Source organism: Channa argus, chromosome 6 (assembly GCF_033026475.1).
Source record: "Channa argus isolate prfri chromosome 6, Channa argus male v1.0, whole genome shotgun sequence".
In the NCBI taxonomy this organism is placed as follows: Eukaryota; Metazoa; Chordata; class Actinopteri; order Anabantiformes; family Channidae; genus Channa; species Channa argus.
The window spans coordinates 18,145,127-18,164,781 of record NC_090202.1 but is presented as its reverse complement, the minus strand read 5'-3'; the positions used below and the strand labels follow the sequence as shown (position 1 = coordinate 18,164,781).

Below are 19,655 nucleotides of genomic sequence, written 5' to 3'. Positions count from 1 at the left end.
TTAGTCTGAGGCTTGGAGACTTGGAGAACAGCTACAAGATAGTAGCAGCCCAAACTGAGTCATGGTTTCCACATATGGTTTCACATTTAGACTTAGACTTAGGAATGAGTGCATAATCACACAACCGCGTTTAAGTTATAGAGTCTAATTTTGGTCATTCTGGTCATAAAGGAGTTTTTTTTCCATGTTTAGGAAGGAAAACAAACAAGTAGTCCAATTCTGAGAAGTCAACCATATGACTTTTCCTGACCTTTCCCACTGTTGAGACATAGTTATGAATCTTTGTTTGGATGTGATGCAAGATTTTCATGCTATAAACTGCAGCTGCCCTCACTTTCAGTGACGAAGTTAAAACCTAAAGATGGATGGATTGTTGAAAGGATGGTGTTTCACAAACATTGCTGCATCTGCACCGTATTAACATTTAAACATTCGTATTTTGTCTAAAGCATCCTCAATATACAGCAGTACATAAAACAGTTTGAGAGATGGCAGAATACAGTGGTGAAATGTATTTGTGAAAAATGTAATAATTCAAATAGTATAAGAAGCTGATACAGCACTACACTTCTCATACTGTAGAACACATTGTACAGTAGTGCTGAACATTTACCATCCATCAGATTGTAAATGTTAGAGAACAGTAGGAAAAGCCATGAATTATTCAAAATGGACAACGGCTGTGTCACTATGCTGAGAGAAAGCACATGTAGAGTAACAGCACAGTGGTAAAAAAGAACCAAGCAAATGTAGTTTCATGTTAATGAAGCAAACATCAGCAACTGTTTATGCATGTATTTTCATTTTGATTCCTTAGTAAATAACTTGGTACCATATGTATAATAAATCTTTTCATCTATATACGCTGAAGGATATATATTGCAATGAAAAGAAAAAAAAGAAGAAAAGAAACAAAGGGGAAACAATGTCTAGAATTAAATAAAAAAATACATAAAAGTTTCAAAAGGAACAAACGATAACTCCCACAGACAGTTTAAGTATTGTTTCATGTTTGAGTCGAAGCAGCAATGACTAGAGACCAGAACGGCAACATCTCAAAATCGTCTTTAGCCTGCAAACTCCATGTTTTTATACATTATTTATCATACTGCCACTATTCTCTCTATGTGTCCTTCTGTATTACTGTGTGCATGTTTTCCAAACCAAAGAGAAAAGCATCAATAAAGCAAATGTATCAAACCAGGGTCCATGTAACTATCTATAGCACAACTGTACCCAAACTGGATCATATGTCTCTATTTTGACATAGTTCTTTTATCCACTGATATCCATAAATATAAATATCTTTAAATATGTTTTTAATTCACAAGTCTCTTTATAATCAAGGAGGTTGGTTATCTTGCCTTTTAAAAAGGGAATTCAACAGTTTTGTACTCTGGCACATTTTGTAAGTGTGGGTGAAATTATCTTATTTAATGCTGTCAGCAGGGTAAACAGTCCAGTGTTTTCATAAGCATGTTGTGTCAGCCCAAATAAAAGAGCATCATTTTTGGTTTATTGCACTGATATGAACTTCACAAAATGTGTTGTTGCAATTTCTTCAGGGCCATGAAGCAGGTGTGTGAAATCAGTGCCAAGGAGAACATTAAAATCCAGAGATACTCAACTTAGCTGAGCTACAGTAATGGATGAATGTTGGTGTTCATATTGTGCCACAGCCACTGAATAGTGAATAAAGACCAACTGCCGCAGTAGGTGCTTAGTACACAGCTGTCTGCTGAAACACCGCAAGGAGGGATGTGATTGAGCCTGTGGTTCATCACCATGGAGAGAGACAGAAGAACTTAAACTGATTTTGTAAGTAACGGGTGCATGAGAAGAAATAAATGAGTCCAAAATGTTCTAGCTGTTTCTCAGAAGAGCAGTGAATTTAAAGCCTGCTCACAAAGTCCAACGAGGTTTCCATTTTCACGCTAGAGTAGCCGACACCACAATATGAACTTAACCTTAACCTTGACACCTACTGTGTACGTTAATTTTGCCAACCAGATTGTTCACATTAAATGATAAATCGGACTAAGAAAATTATGTTTAAGCTACCACAACACACAGGCTAACACAATGTCACTCTTAAAATTTCAACATACTGCAGCTTGTAAAAATGACATTACATTAGAGACGGTGGTTACTGCAGTCGGTGAGTTAGGAGCACCTCAAATAGTTTTAAAGATACTGTGCAAAATTTATTATTGAACTGACTTTTAGAAATATAATGCATAGTATCATGTCTGTTTCTTGCCTTGCTGACTTCTGTTCCACATTTCTTGGCATCCATCATCAGCTGGTCCCTGCATGTTACTGCATTAAAGATCATATGCTGACTCACATATGACAGTATGTCTCGGCAGTATGTCAATGACATTGTTATCAGAAATACCATTTATGAATGACATACACTAAAAGGCCCCATATCCTGTCAAGCGTAACATAAATATATGGAAAATTCCTGTAGACTGGATAATTGTAAAAAATCACATGGATTTTATTAAGTTCTAGAAAAAATATGCTGGTTACAAACTGCAACTATTCTTCCATTTCTATTGCGACCTGACGTTCTAGCACTTACTTGCTTTTCCACTTTAACCAGTGATGTATTGTCCAGTCTGCTGAGCAGGTGATTGGCTGTTAACTATACCTTTCAAAAAATAGGCTCACAGGATCAAAAGGAGGGAAAAAAGCAGAGGTAGAAATGCTACGGACCTCGTACACTCAGGCTTTTTACACATCCTGCCCCTGGGATATGGAACTACTGTATTAATGTCATGATGATGTCTGCACCGTCCGGCTTCTTCCTTCACTTTTGCCTCTGGCTCTTTATTGTCATCGTGTCTCTTTGTATGTTTGTTCATACACAGGGTTTGCTGGTTCCACAGAGCTTCTCACCTCCGCTTGTTACCTGACAGACTGTGTCACCTGCCACCTGTCAGCACAGCTGTTCTGCATTTGTTTTTTTATTGCTCTCAGTATATAAAGACATTTATTTCTCACTTAGATTGGCAGAGATGCCAGACCTGTTCATGATGTCAAGTCTCCTGTTCCACGCCCTTTTGTCTGGCGTTTTTTCTCTTATTCTTTTTATTCCTAGGAATCATGCTGAAGATGGCACTTTCAAAACTTTCACTAGTAAGTCTGGTTAAAAACAATTATTTTTAGCAGCATGTCAATTCTGTAAATTATTACTTGAAGTAATGCAATTGAAGTTAACAAATTCTTTTATTTGTTACAGGATATGTTATATAGTGGGTTTGAAGTTCATTCTAGGAGAAATTTGAACAAAATTTAAAAGAAATGAAGATGAAACTAAATCTTTTCAGTGGAATGTCTGTATTCAGAAAGGTAAGACATGGGGGATTGGAGCTTTTCGGAAGCCCCGAATGACAAGCTTGGAGCTGCCTGGAAGGAGTTGAATGAAAGAATTAGAGTTGCCTTCCTGCCAGATGAGAACAGCTGGAGGGAAATCAAGGCAGATTGGGACAGCTGATGGAGCTTTGGAGAGTACAGAGTAGCTGAGCTGAAAGAAATTCAAGAAAGGTGTCAGAAGCAGGTGAAGATGAAAATGGCAATCAGGAAAAAGGACAAGCTGATCACAGGCTTCAGGAATAAACTGACAGAAACTCCACAGAAGGGCATTGTCACACGTTGGTCCAAGACAGTAAAGACAATGTCTGAGCAGATGATATATAGAGTGAAAAACAAATTGTGAAGACTGCATAACTGCACAAATCTGAAAGATCGCATCAAGACAGAGGTTCGTGCTGAAAAAGAGAAGGAAAGAGAGAAAATACTTGGATGAAGATGAGTGCGAAAACAGTGGCAGGCATCTAATAGTTTAAACTGCCCAAGGTTTATGTTGCTGCCTTGTTTGACCATTGCTGTCTGAATAAACATCGGGTGCAAGAATAAAGTGTCAAAAAAGAAAGAAAAAAAAGGAAATCAGGATTATGAATGCCATTTTAGTCAAATCATCCGATTCTCAATGACAGTCTATAGTGGGTCACTGCCTCTGGCATTTCTGGCTCTCTTGATGCATTATTGTATGTACCACGTTCACAAAAACTTCATCCAGCTGCAAACAGCTGTCGTGTCTTAGTGACAGTTGTGTAAAGTGAGATATTGTTTGACCTCCACCAAATCTTTCACTCTCCCCCCGAGCAAATATAGTACGGCTGCCAACAAAACGATGAGGAGACAAAGGGAGAAGAAATACGAAATAAACAGAAAGAAAAGGGCAGGAATTGAGAATTGACTCAGTGGGGGGAGCTGAACAGTCCTTGCCAGCAGGTGGGAACTTATTATGAAATAGGTGGCACAGCCTTAACACAAGGCTTCCATCTAACTGTTGCAATATTTTCTTATCCCTCCTTTCTCTTTTTTCACTATAACTGGAGGCCTTTGTAGGGAGGTAACATGCAATGAGAGAAAAGAGGATCCTCCACAACATTTACAGATAAATGGGCCGAGACTGAAGCAGTAATGACCCACCACTTCACTTCAATTTTCTCCCAAAGTACAATTTATTAAAGGAGAGTTACTGTCCTAAGAATAGATTTTTCTCTCACTTAATATAAATATATATATATATTGATCTATTCATATCAACTATTCCTTTATTAATACTCAAATGAAGACTGTATTCTACTCTTACTGTTAATTTTTGGTTCTGTCACTGCACAGAGCATTTTATGGTCATTTGCATTGCTGTATACTGTATGCATTGTATTTTTCATCTTATGAGTGTCTAAAGATTCTTTCACTTTTAAAGTAAAAGAGTCAGGACTACATATATTTCAAAGTTTACATTTGTCTGCTACTTCTACTTTTTATCAATTTTCACTAAACAAACTTTACTAATATCATCTTACTCTTGTTAAAAGTTTAAATTGTTTTTCTGAAATGCTCTCCTCTAAACTCATGAACCTGTCCATCACTGTGCTGAATCTGTTTTCATCACCTCATTTCTCTCCACTTTCTCCACTGATTCTCTTCCAGATTGACTACTCTGACCTCTAACTGAGGAGGTTAACAACATCTATGGATCTCCTCTGTCAGACCAGATGAGTCACAGCCATCAAACTGACAGATTCTCCCTTCTTTTTCTCCTCTGTTATCATTAATGTCATTGTGTATGTGTTTTCAGTAATTGTATTGCTTATTTTGATAAATTTAATAAAATGTTTTTTTTCATTTAGTCTAAAGAGCCTTCATTTAGTCTGTAACAATCCAAACGTCTTTACTATCATACAGAAAAATGACATACATTTAATTAAAAGTCAGAGTAACATTCACAGTGACACATCATCTTTTTAAAAAGTGTTCTGCATGCTAGTTCATAGGTGTGTAGAAGGCACTGAATACATTTAAAAGCTGGAAACAGCAGAGAGCCTTTAAACATGAATTCACAAGTTGTGTGCTAAATGGCCCCATTGTTCCTTAAAACTGTTAAGAGTGCAGTAAGATGCCAAGTCCAGCTGGAGACAAAAGGGTGGTGTTAAGAGACAGACTCGGAAGACGAAGGCAAGGTCAAGTAAGTCAGTGACTGAAGACACCAGAGGGAACCATTGTACTGGCGGGTACATAAGGTACCGTATCACTTAAAATAGCTGTGTAGCAATGGGTCATGGTGTTCTGAAAACAATTTCACTTCATGTCTATGGTAGAGTTGTGGGCATACTAAACTGCTGTTGTTAAGCAGATTCACTCAAATTTACTATTAAGATTAAACACGATAGATAGATAGATAGACAGATAGATAGATAGATAGATAGATAGATAGATAGATAGATAGATAGATAGATAGATAGATGCATTGAGCCAGTTCCACGACGCAGAGCTTTTGTGGGATGGCTGCCCTATAGACAACTGAGTGGAGAGAACAGTTTGGAAAGGGCAATATAATGGATGTCCAAAGTAATTTCTCAGAAGCAGCATTGTGCATTCCACTTGGAAACTACACAAGCTTGATTGGCCATATTCAGCTCCATAGTTGGCCACCTGTCTGCCCTGCTGGGAAATGGGTTTCTGCCATTTTCTTTTTCTTTTGCTCTGTCTCTTTCATTTGTTCCCCATCTCAATTTTCCGCGTGTTCATTTAGGCTTCAGTTACTGAATCAGAGAATAATGAACAAATGCACCATCACAGAGATAAATATGCACTTTCACATGCTGCTTTTACGTTTTAAATTGTCTTGCTCCTATGTCAAATACATAAACCCATTACAGACACAAATCAAGCATCCATTGCTTCTTTTGAAAACTTTGTTTGAAGCACTGTTTTGTTAAATTAAAATACAGAATAAATTACACTCATTTTAAAAACCACAAACCTTAATATTCTATTCTGTGTCATGTTCAGTGCACAGAATTTATTAAAGACAATAGCATGGTTGTTGTGAGAAATTTAAATATATATATATATTTGATGCCAGCAACACATTTCAAAAAAGTTGGGACAAGGGCAGCAAAAGACTGGAACAGCAGTATATCAATGCAACATATTGCAATTCTAAAGGAGGACAAGTGGGAACTCTGACATCCAAATAGGTTAATTGGAAACAGGTAAGTATAATGACTTTGTATATAAAAAGTCAAAAGAGGCTGATTCTTTTAGAAGATTTTCCACTCTGTGAAAGATTACTTTTGTTCCTCTCTGGAAACTTTGCATGCTGAGTTCTCTGGGCACATCTTTGAAAGCAGTATTTATGGTGTATTTATGTCATGATCTGTCCTCCATTACCTGGCCACACCCCTCCTGTTTTGTTTCCTCAGCCACTTTCCACACATAGGGGCTGCATTTGAAGACCAATTGCATCACAAAGTAAAGACAAGGCTGCCCCATTTCAAATGCACTCGACAAAAGGTGGCAACCACCCGACAACCTTATGCAAATGTTAATTTACATGACGTTGGTGGATCGACACTATTCTAACAAAGTGAAGAAGCAAGTTTTCAAAAAACATGAAAAGTCACGTGACATTAGCTAGTGGCTAGCCAGGTAGGGGTTAGCTCAGCTGCGTGGCTGCCTGCATCCACCTGGGAACAGCTGGTGAGCTTAATGGAAAATCCCCCAAAGACCAGACCATCTCATTTCGGTTTGTAGCAGCTATTCACTCCCAGGTTTCATCCGTTGTTATTCTGTTCATTTTTCAATCCTTTGCAATCAGCCACACCCATGTCCAGTTGCAGTGGCTTTGCTTCCGACTCCAACAGATTGGCGACAATACTCACACACTCATTATTGTTTAGCTCTTTCTCATGCCTTTGTTTTTCAGTAACTTTGCTCCTGGACTGAGGTTTTTTGTCAAGGTATTGCACTCTGGTCATGGTCTGAGGATCATGTTTAGCTCGTGCTGTTGCTACACCTGCAATGCCTGTCTATGTAGGTTTACTTTACACCTGCCTCGTTAGGTTGGTGTTTTGTGTATTACTTATGAGTCATATTATTAAATCTATAAATTGAATCACTTACCAACTGGCCACTTACATAAAATGTAAACTAGTATGTAAAGTACAGTATGTACATTAATATGTACATTTCATGTATGTTTTATAATGTTAAATGATGAATGAAACAGGGAATATTGGAAAGGCAATTCCTTTGATTTATCATAATTCACATCTCAGAAAAAGGATAATTAACCCCTATGCTCTACTTAGGAGTGCCAGCACATGCATGCTTCAACGCAGACACTTAGACACGTACACACCAGCTGGTGGTCCCATGCAACTAATGAGCATAATCCTCTGAAGCACTGGTCCACTGGCCTTTTGGCTGCTACCTTTCCAAAGGTCATTCTTGTTAATTCTTAAAAGCTGAAATGGGTTAGAGGAACAATAAGGGAATACTGACGGAAATTCAGATTAGAAATGAAACCGGGAGGATTAGCGTCATTAAAATGCATCAATTAATATTGCATTAAGACAAGTGTTCTGTCAGCAGGAAGCTATTTCCCCGGTATTCAAATTTAAAAGTCCTTTGATGCTCAGACCTTTACCACTGGCTACCTTTATCTTTTATAATGAATGGTTCAGAATTTAGAGTCTCCTATGATGTCATGTGACACTATTAAACTGAGGTACATCTTTCTGCAGTTCCAAGTCGCAATAAGTGTATAAACATTGCCTCCCAGTGGTAGAAAAAAAACATGACCACAAACACACACAGACAGACACACGCACACACACACACGGATTCATATGTTCTGAACTTAATAATCTACACAAGCACCTACACAGTATATTGGTACATACTTTCATCATCAATATTCTAATCATCTTAGACTACAAGAAATACATCTGTGCATATAGTTTCTGTAACAGATTCTATATCTATTTTCTGAGAGCATTTCATGTTGTCAGTATTACACAATTTGTCTAGAGAATAGAAACCACAAGTGCATGAAGAAAGTAGCACACAGCATATTTTTCATATTGTTATTCACCACAGCTCCCCTTCTATATGGTTGTCTTAACAGCCTGCAGCAGCACCAAAGGCTCGATGAATAGGGTTCATAGAAAGCTTACTGAGCAAAGCTTGAAATGTGTTATTCATATTACACAGCCTCAGTAAGACTGAACTGTTACTCCTGAACATAATACCTTAATGAGACCTTTTGTACGCTGACTTAGTACTATATTTTAATATCTAAAATAGTAAAAGATATATTCTTTAAAGGCTTTACCTTAAATACAAGAAACGGCAGCAGCATACACACATACTGACAAACAAATAAGCAGGATGCTGATTAAAACGTATTAACAATATTTATTCACTACAAGTTCCAATGTTATTTTTTCCTATTTCATTTTAACCCAACAGTAAGAACAAGATGTAATTTTATACAGATTTGCAGATTGTTTTTACTATTGGCAATATATCACATGTCTTTATTTATCTATATACACAACTCATATATTTCTGTGTTTACCATATGCCAGGCTATAGCCAGGGTGGAATATGTTATATTTATTTAATCAAAGTCAAATCCAGTAGTTTTGTACTGATTGCACACTCTATTGCAAATTGGAGGATAGAATTAAGAGTCAAATAATCCCAGGTTAGCTTTTCCAGCTCGTCATTCTCTATGAAGAGAACAAAGCAAGAGAAATTAGAAGAGCAGTTCTTTTTTAATGTTGTCATCCAGTGTAAGAGCATAGAGTGAAACTTATACAGACATAGACTAAAAGACTTTATTCTAAAAACACTGTCGGACAAAACAGAAAGGAGATGATTAGCGATGTTTGATCATTTGATCTCTTTTAGCATCTCTATAATTTTAAATCAATGTGTGTGTGTGTGTGTGTTACAGAGTTAACTAAAGCACTGAAGCTCTGCCACACAGAAGTGCCTCCCTCTTGGGGGGAAGTTGAAACAAATTAAAGAAATACAGAAATAAGTTGTGTGTGTGTGTGTGTGTGTGTGTGTGTGTGTGTGTGTGTGTGTGTGTGTGTGTGTGTGTGTGTGTGTGTAACTGTAGTCAGACCTGAAAGTAATATGGACTGGTACATATTGCAGCAACTGATAGAACACTGAAATAAAAAAACAACAAAAAAATCAGGGATAATTCAGAATTGCTGTGTAAACTGCAGGCCTATACAGTACATCTCTAACAATAAGCTGCGATGAAAAATCATGGTTGATTAGTTCTCATCAGGTCTGTTTCTGTGACTCCATTTATAGATTTGATAATTAACACAAATAAAACTGAGTATTTTGGCTCAATACTCTAAATACTTTTGGGTTACTCTAAACTAAGTGCTAAAACGTCTTCTTCTTGAAGTTTCAATTCCGTCAACTTAAAAAAAAACATTGCATTTGAAAGTAATAAAATACCCGCTAAAAAGAAAAAAAGTTGGTGAAATCATCTGAATGAAATAATTATTAAAAAATAAACATTTTCAACAAGTAATGAGATGATTTATGTTAGTGTTGGAGAACTTTTTGTAATGTTAGCACAAAAGTTAAACATTTTAGTTAAAGGGCCTGTTTAACTAAAACCCATAAATTTGTCATTACACGAGGCATTGCTTAAAGGGAGAAAACACTTTCCAACACTGTATGAAACCAACACACACATAATTGTTGTATCAAATATTGCATTAGAGCTACAAGTACTTATTGATGTTGTGCATTCACACAAAGAAAAAATAACTGCTAAATTTGGGAAGTGTATTTTTCAACTGGTGAGATTTGGTTAAAAAAATAAATACAGTTAATAAACACAGTGGTACTTTCTACCTACTTTCTACAGCATAGGTGTCCATTATTCATAATAAACATATGACTATTAGTGTTAACCCTTACTATACTGTATTTACCTCAGATATTGTAATGTAGTAGCCTTCCCATTAGAAAATGAATATATATTTAAAAAAATGTCCCTTAATTGAAATCAAAAACACAGTCAAACCCAGGTTGTTCTCTATAATAATAGAAAAAGAACTTTAAAAAAATTAAGACACAAGTTGAAATATGTGTTGATGTCATGTATTTTCTTTGAATCACAATCTAGCCTACTGTTGTAGTTACAATATGTACAGTAGAAAACAGTAGGTGTTAGCCTTTGTCAGTGGGGGGTGGGGGGAGGAGGACACCTTTTAAATATATATTTGTTTCTTTATAAAGCATTTATGAAATAAGACATCCTCTAATCCACATCATCTTAAAGCAGCACCAATGTGCAATGAACCATATTACGATGACAGCAAGGCTGAACACAGACAACTGCAAAATCCACCATCTGGAGGTTCAACTTGAAATCAGGGGCAGGGTAGCTTCCTGTTGTGTATGTGTACTTTTGTATTCTCTGAAAAATCCAGCAGTTGTACTTTCTTTAGATATCACCAGCATTGTTTCATATCCCCAAATTGTATATTCTGAAAATGTTCAATATTAGTTGTACGGGTAAAGCATTTCAGTAAGACTTGGTTATTGTTTGAAAGACAGCAGTTTTGATATATTACTTTAAAAGTGCAAAAAATGTAATTAAAATGTTTCCATTCAAAGACAGAGTATATTTCTCAATGTATTGCACCCAATAAAACACCTCTCTAAGGCCTTTTAAACCTCCACCAGTCAACCACTCCTATCCTTTAGGTTGCTCCAAACAGACATTTCAATGCATAACACTTATCTTCACAGTCATTATAATCAATTAAAATGACAACTGTGTGAGAAGAAGTAATCAGAAGAAATAATATGAAATTAATTTGTTATCCTAAATTAAGAGACACGCACCTTTACTGTATGAAGGAGTTCACTCCTGTCTGACCATGCAGTATGGACACACTGAGATGAAAATGCCTTGTGCTAAATTGAGTCAAAAAAGGAAAAAAACAAAAAAAAAAAAACGAAACAAAACACACAATCACCACAAGGTCCAGCCCTGAATGAGAACTGTAAGCATCCAAATGGTTGACAACAGTTCCCACTTTAAAACCCATCCAACATAGGGATGATCAAATTCCTTGTAATGCTTGTCTACAAAATGGAGGGTTCTGTCCATCAAGGAATTGGCATTTAATGAACTCTGCACTGTAAAATTCCAGTTTGTTTTCAGATAAAAAGGTCAAGACATAAAGAAAGACATACTACAGTTGTAAAGGGCAGTGGGCTGCTTCAGCCCATATACACCGTCATGAGTGGATTTCATCAGTGGATTTTAACCATCACAACCTAACACTCATTAAGTCAGTTCATTAAATCCGACTTCAGACCAGCGAGCCTGCTCTGCTCTGGGCGGGCACCATGACAGGTACTGCCCCCATCCTCTCCAGTGTGGCCTGGCTCACTGCATAGGAGTGCGTGTGCTGCCCATGTGCGGACGTCACCACTGGTTTGAGGCTCACAGAGCCGTTGCTGCGCACCATGGTGGGAGGAGATGGAGCAGAGTTTGTGGTCACCACTAAAGTCTTGGGTGGTGGAAGTGTGTGGCTACCATTTGCAAATGATGCCGTCGTTGCTGTTGTGGGCTGTGTGTGACGGGACAGCGGCGCTGAGCCTGGCGCTGTGACCACTGTACTGTGGCCATGTCCTGCATTCTGGGCCTGTGCATGTCCATGGGCACCATGGGCAGCAGTGGAGAAGACCTGGCGTGTATCTCCGTTGTAGCGAGTGTAGGAGTTGGTGTCATAGTTGGGTTTGGGGTTGTGCCAGTAGCGGCTGTTGTAGGTGTTGGTGGAGGTGAGTGTGTCGTTCTCTGAGGAGGAGGCATCTGCATGGAAGGCCTTCACTGATGATGACCTCTTAGGAGGAAGGTCATCTTCTCTGTTCAGGAGAGATGCCAAAGAAGTGTTTGTTTGGTTGAAGAAGAAAATATAGACCTTGTGCACCTGTTAAATAGCTCGGCTAAAATATAAGTTAAAGCTGCTCTAATTAATTTCTTTAAACATTCTTTAACCAAATAATTACAAACAATGTGACAGAGTCAATCATTAATGAACACACAGAGAATTATTGCCTGATTACAGTTCCTGTTATCTTTTAGGTCATTGTTTGGGTTTACGACCTGCAAGTTTAATTTCTTAAGGATCTCACCAGGATATCACCCACATAATTTCTGCATGAAAAGACAGTGGAGTGAAGTCAATGTTTTATTAGTTTGGCATATTCCTTCCTTTTCCTGTTTTTTTTTTTTCATAGAGAACTTAAACTGTGTTGGCATGCATGCAATGTCTCTTTATTATATATTGCTATTGGTTATGTAGCAATAACATAACCAATTACTTTATTCTTTTAATTTTTCATTCACCACAGAGGATTTATGCTAAATATTTAATGAGCTTCTCTGCAGCATACATTCAGACTCTAAATACTACTGTACTTATTTATTCATTTTTGCACTCTGTATAGATGTTTATGGACCCTGTTAAATATACAGCACAGCAGCTTAAACACCTGTACAAAGTATGCAATAGCAAAGGGAGTTGCCAAGACTACAACCGTTTGTTGAAGCTCAATACTCCAAAGAGCTGAATCCTTGTGACTGCAATGAGAAACCCATTGCTTGCTGGCTTTGTGTAATGCACAGGCAAGTGGCAGCTCAAGGTTGCAAATGCAAAAGTGACCAACCTGATCTCATTGGGGATCTCCTCCTCCTCATATTTGTTCTTGTTCTTCCAGTAGAAAAGTGAGACCGCCACTAACAGGGAACAGATGATGAGAGCCAGGACTCCTGTGGCAATGGTTCCTGCTATCAGACCGACACTCTGAGGCTGGGCTAGAAGGAAAGGGGATGAGAGAAGACATTTTCACAACTGAGGAAAGAACTAGTTGGATTAACTGTACTTTTCCACACTTTCAAGGAATTAAATTCAGTATTTAAATCTAATGTTGATATTTCCTTTTTATTAAATACTGAATTTTATTAAATACTGACTCACTTGTAATACCAAGTGAGTCAGCACTTGGTAAGCAGATTTATGACACCAAGAATAGGCCTGTCAAACACTGCGAACTGAAAAAAGCATGTTACAGTCCCTTCCGTCAAGCTATCCAAACTGTCTGACCCTGTATGACCTAACCTGACTCTGTCTACTAAATTTCTCTGATTGCTGTCAGATACGGGAAATGCTGCTGTCAACAAGATGCTCTGGTCTTGACTTTTGGTTGTATTGTTTGTTTGCTTTTTGTTCAGATTGTTTATCTGTATTCCTGACACGTGACGCTCAGGAAGAAGACCATCTGTGAATTTCTCAGTGAGAAGAGTAACAGAGAGTATGGGTCTTACAATGTACAGAACCAAACAAACACGGGTATTTTAATAGGGTGTTCTACTTACGCGCCACAACCTGCACATTGAGCAGACATGTGCTCTTGCCAATAGCATTGCTTGAGGTGCACTGGTAAAGTCCTGAGGTGCTGGTGCTTATGTTTCTCAGCGTAACGGTGCCCTGCATCTGGTCTGGAGGACACACACAGTCACAGAGTAATTAAAATAACTACAACACACAATGCACAAAGCACAATATCGGAGGGGCCACATACAATATGAGTTAATTTTTAATTTGTTAAACTGCCATTCCCACTGTCTTAAAAAACTTGGTTCATTTTGGTTTCTTCATCTTTATCTTTTTATTACCTACCAATAGAGGGTGCTACACACCTTTATTACAAGCAATGCCAGTAAGTTATATTGTGCAATGAAAAAGTAAAACTGCAGATTCCTTTCTTTAAAATATGGTAATGAGTTGTGTCTTGCAGTTAATACGATGTGCACTTCTAGGAATTAGGAAGAAGAACTCCGGCATGTACTTGATGTTTGGGTTCTCTTAAAACAGCTGACAACAATTTAGCAGCAGAAAAAAAACCCTCTAACAAACAATAAGACAAACAAAACATGGGAAAAGCTTTTTTTGTTTGTTTTGTTTTTTTTTTTTATGTAAAGGATAAGACATGTCAAATCTGGTGAGACAACAGCACAACTTTGTTATTAGTATGTAGTAGGCATAATATTAGTATTTCATTTAACACTGTATGACTAACTGTGTGAATAACGTACACATTATCCAATAGCTATGAAGTGGTGATGAATAGTGGTGATACATGTTAAAGGTTACATGCCTAAATCTTACAATCTTTCCATTAGTGGCAGCTTTTTACCAGTCTCACTGTGATTTTGTTGAGGTACTTTGCCTCTTTGAAACTCTGTTAGATGTTAATGTATTAAAGCACTAATACTAGATAAGATAACCAGCATCTCACTAATGCTAACCACTTTCTCATAAACCTTTTTTATTATTAACCTCTATCTATCTGTGTGACCTCTGTGTGACATCTACATATTTCTTCAAAAGTTGGGACGTTGAGTAAAGAAAAGACAGAGAGTGAGAGAGAGAGTGAGAGAGAGAATGCAATGATTTGCAAATCGTTTAAACATATTTTACATTGTAAATAGTACAAAAGCAATACATCAAATGTTGAAACTGAACATGTTAATTGTTATTTGAAAAACATGTGCTCCTTTGGAATTTGTTACCATGAGCATATTACAAAAAGTTGTCTAATGCATAATAATAATAATAATAATTATTATTATTATTATTATTATTATTATTATTATTATTATTATTATTATTATTATTATTATTATGTTAAAATTAATAATAATAACACCTGGAATCAAATTTGCCAGTAAGAATGAGATAAGGTTCATTCGAGACAACATCAAGCTCAACAATTCAAGAAAAATGGTCCAAAATATCATTAATGACTTAGAGAATCCAGAGAAATCTCTGTACACAAGATACAAGGCCAAAACCAATAATAAATAGTTGTGATCTTTGGGCCTTTAGGCAGCACAACATTCTTCCATGCATAGAAACAATCATAAACAAGATCCAGAAGATGAAATAAGGTAAAGTGGAAAACTATCATATGACCTAACGAGTTACATTTTTATTTTTGTTTTTTTTTAACAAATTTAAAGACAATAGGGGCTATTGTCATTATATAACACTAAATTTGTAAGAATTACAGAGTCATGATGCTGCCAATTACAATACCTCCAAATCTTTTGTAAAAGGTCTGATGACATAGTTGAAAATTTCTTTGGGGAGGGAAAAGACCCAGAATTAAATTAAGGAAATTATATGCTTCTAGACAGAAACAAGGTTAACGCCTACTGGATCCTAGACTATACTCTCTATCATTTAAGTAGGGAAACTCTCCACTCTTAAGTAGGCAAAATCTTAGTCCTAGTGAGAAATTATCCCAGTTAGAAAGTTGAACAAACCCTGCACTACAATTCATTGCATGTACAAAATGTCACAATATGCACAGACATAGTCCTCACTGTGGTACAATCCAGCCATAATCTGGGGCCCATGGCACACACCATTGGAGATCTATGAAGAGGGTAATTTTATCCCTTGAGTGCCACACAACCCCATAGATTTACAGAATATCAAATAACTTGACAAATAATGAGTTACCTAGTGTGAAACTGTTGTGGCCATAAGAATTAAGAAGAAATTTTGCACATGAAGAGTGGGTAAATATTATGGAATTGGAGAAAGCTTGTAAGGTAAGCAAGTGGGAATTTTACCCATACCTGATATGTTGTCTTTGTACTATTTCAATCAAAGTAGTCACTCAGTAGTAGTACTACTTGTACTAGTAGTAGTAGTACCCACTTTGTATTTACAATTTACACAGTGTCCCACCTTTTGGAAAATAAGGTTTTACATTCAGCCTTTGTTAAGCAGTAGTGTACAAACAAAGAAAGTAAGTGGTGATGAAGATTATTTGACTGTACAATGGGCAGCTGGAAAAAGAAAAGGAGAGTCCACTTCAACAGAGCTCTGATGCTGAAAACCAAACCAACCGAGAAGTTGGAAGGGTTGTAGTTCACCACCTGGTAGAGATCGGAGATTGTTTCTGAAACTCTGAAGCTTTGTTCATGTTCATGTTTTAGGTCCAATAACTGATGATGTTCAATGCTTTAAATGCCAAAGGGGCAGGTAGAGTGGTCGTCCACCAATCCCACAGTTGTTGGTTCGATCCCGAACTGCTCCAGTCACATGTCAAAGTGTCCTTCAGCAAGACACTGAACCCCAACTTAGTTGCTCCTGGTGAGTGTGAGTGTGAATAAGAAGCAGTGTAAAGTGCTTTGAGTGCAGACCACTTACCGCTGCTGTAGATGCTTAACTAGTAAACTAGGCAGATTTATTTTTTTTGTCCTTTCAGCTTATCCTGTGAGTTCAGGGTCAGCAAATCATTTGTCTGCATGTTGATTTCGCACAGTTTTTCTTACGCCAGATGCCCTTCCTCACACAACCCTCCCCAATTTCTACTGAGCTTGGGACCAGCAATGCACGGCTGGGGATGGGGATGGGCTGTTGGGGGTTCAGTGTCTTGCCCAGAGACACTTCGACATGTGGTCGGGAAGAGCTGGGCGTGAACCTTAAACCCTATCGTTAGGCAGCCACTGTACCAACTGAGCCACTGCCGCCCCGAGCTAAAGTAGGGAGATTATTCTCATAAAATGAAAGAATAATTGCAGTTTACAGTAGAACAATTGCGCTTTATGGGAATAATATTATAAAAGAACAACAAGAAATCTGACAGAAATGGTAACTATAAAGCACAGGTCAACGCTGTCAATGACCTTTAAATTTACCAAGAAAAGTTAAATAACATCGAGTGTCAGCAATATTTATAGCTAAGGGTTTTCAACAACTTATTACTTTAACTTCACATGGTCACATCTACTTTTAATAAAACACTTCTGAACAAATATTCTGCAATGTTCTGTTCTTGTACTTGCTTTGTACAAAGGTTTAAATGGAAGTAAAGAACCAGAGCTTCATAAGGTTTATTCCACCCATCACTACTATCAGTACTGCTTAGTTCAGGTTGAAGCAATACAACCATGGAGACTGTAGCAGTTTAGTATAAAACACGAAAACCTTTCAGATAAACTGTGAATACTCAAGAGTTGGATTTCAGCATGAGAGAAGGACAAACCATTGCTTTGCTCATACACAATCATGTTCCTAATACACAGACACAAACTCATTGTTAAAATCACTCCATCCATCAATCAATCCAACCATTCATAATCACCCCTCAGCAGGATCAGAGGAGGGGAACCTTCGGGCGGGCAGTAGTTTGGGCCTGACACATGACGGGTGGTGATGATGGTGGCATTGTTGCTGAGTCTGCGCTGCACTATGCGTGTGAGATTTACCCGCAAAGGTAGGGCAAAAGGGAACTCCGACGGCCAGCTTGTTTGTAATACCTTGCATGGCGTTGTGCGGCAGCTTGGGCAGAGTGTCCAACTTCTCCCAGGAGTAGGACGGTGTGGGGATACCTTCGTCTGAGCTGCAGATCAGCATGATGTCACTGCCTACATCCAGAGTGCCCTGGATTCGACATGCTGGCACTGAAGGGGGAACTGGCAGATGGAGAGAGTGGGAGGTGCTATGTTAACCACTTTACAAAGATTTTTTTTTCTATTCTAGCTTAAATAATTCTTCTTGGTACTTATAACCTGAAAAATAAACTTTTAGTTTAAATGTCTTACAAGAGTTTATCTGTCTTTAATGCTCTACATTTGAAATCTGAAAATGCTGCCATTCAAGTTAGGGGCCAACAAGTTTCCAACAATGGAATACTATAAGTAAGTTCTGTTAACTGTGGAACAGGTCAGCAAACAAAGAAATCTGCAGTGATGTGCAGTTAGTTACCCAAGACGGTGAGCCCAATGACACCGATGTTACGCCCCCCTCTGTCTGGGAGATTGTTGACCAGGCACTGGTAGGTCCCAGTGTCCGACAGCTGGGTATTGTTGATGAAGATGGAGGCACTTGTACTTGGCATGGTAGCCACAAAACCCACACGACCATTGAGGTGGTTGGCGAGGCTAAACACCTGACCGCCCTGGTAAATGATCACCTGGATTGAGATGTAATTGGGAGGAGAAGGAACGGGTGAGAGAAACAGAAGTCATGGTGGGGCCGGGAAAAAGAAGTGAACAACATGGTGGTAAAGAGATGGACATGTACAGGTGATGTACAAAAACTGTACAAGTAATGTACAAAAAGTCAAAAACTTATATAGTTTAAATCCTGTTAAAAAAACTAAATATTATACAAATCTTATGCCTGTCTAGGGATCTGCGTATGATCTTGGACACTTCCTTTAGTAGACTATTACAAATATTTCTCACTAGAGGGAGACATGGTTGAAAAATAACTTGACAGTGGACAGAATAAGTAAAAGGACAGAACAGACTCTATGAACTAAGAATAAACAGACAGACAAACAAACAAAAAAACCTTTTATTTGTGAGTGGCCCTTTCTATCTCACTGGATAAAGTAGCCCATAGTAAAAGTATGCTTTCATGGTAATATACGGCTCTTCAGATAAAAGCATCCACTAAATGGTACAGAATGCATAATTGAAAACATTTTAACTCGGAAATATAAAAACTGCAATACGATGAATCTAAGAGAAGCAACAGAAGCAGTGTTCTGCACAGGAAATCAAATTCATCAAGAAACTGAAAGAGAATGTCACTTCTTATCATTATATCAGTGAACTTTGAGAATTATCACAGTGTGAACATGCTTGTTTTGGTGAATTTATGACTTGACATTGAGATACTGTACGCTTATCCAAGGTCCAAATTAAAGAATGACCCTCAAACTTGGGCTGAACGGCTCGTTGAGGTTCAGCCACATGCAAAACAGGTCTCACCCCTCAGCTGGGCCCACACAAAAGATGAAGAGGACATGCACAAACACATGGTATGTGCACGCAAGCCCAGGACTCACGCGCACCAACTCACACACAGATACTCACACACAAAGCACGGAGGGGAATCAGAGGGGCTATTCAAGTTGGTGAAAAGAGCCCTCATTGAACTGTTCAAAGACCCATGCAGGGAAACAACTAGCACAGCACTGCACTGTGTGTGTGTGTGTGTGTTAGTTCTGATCAAAATGCAGGGATGTGTATGCGACTGCGTCCTCCACTGCTGCTTAACGGTTGTAAATTGCGTAGCTGCAATTTCCTGAGTGCAATGCGCTCGCTTTGTCCTCTTATGTGCAGATGAATGGGCAGCTCCTCAGCTGTGATGAGAGCCTGCAACTGCATCAACACTATGTGTGTGTGCGTGTGTTTCAGTGTCTCAATG

At 38.0% G+C, this 19,655-nt stretch overlaps 1 protein-coding gene across 5 annotated transcripts in view; it reads right to left on the bottom strand.

Annotated features, from left to right (window-relative positions):
• Positions 1-9,192: 9,192 nt before the first annotated feature.
• The window catches only part of igsf11 (immunoglobulin superfamily member 11), a 94,575-nt gene continuing 84,112 nt past the window's right edge, over positions 9,193-19,655 (bottom strand). For all 5 annotated transcript variants that reach the window (XM_067508778.1, XM_067508780.1, XM_067508781.1 and 2 more), the window contains 5 exons: positions 18,204-18,411; positions 17,756-17,911; positions 13,796-13,918; positions 13,087-13,234; positions 9,193-12,282 (listed from right to left, as the gene is read on the bottom strand). In XM_067508778.1, the coding sequence (XP_067364879.1) occupies positions 11,727-12,282; positions 13,087-13,234; positions 13,796-13,918; positions 17,756-17,911; positions 18,204-18,411 (1,191 nt within the window). In that variant the 3' untranslated portion in view covers positions 9,193-11,726. The remainder of the gene's footprint in view (positions 12,283-13,086; positions 13,235-13,795; positions 13,919-17,755; positions 17,912-18,203; positions 18,412-19,655) is intronic.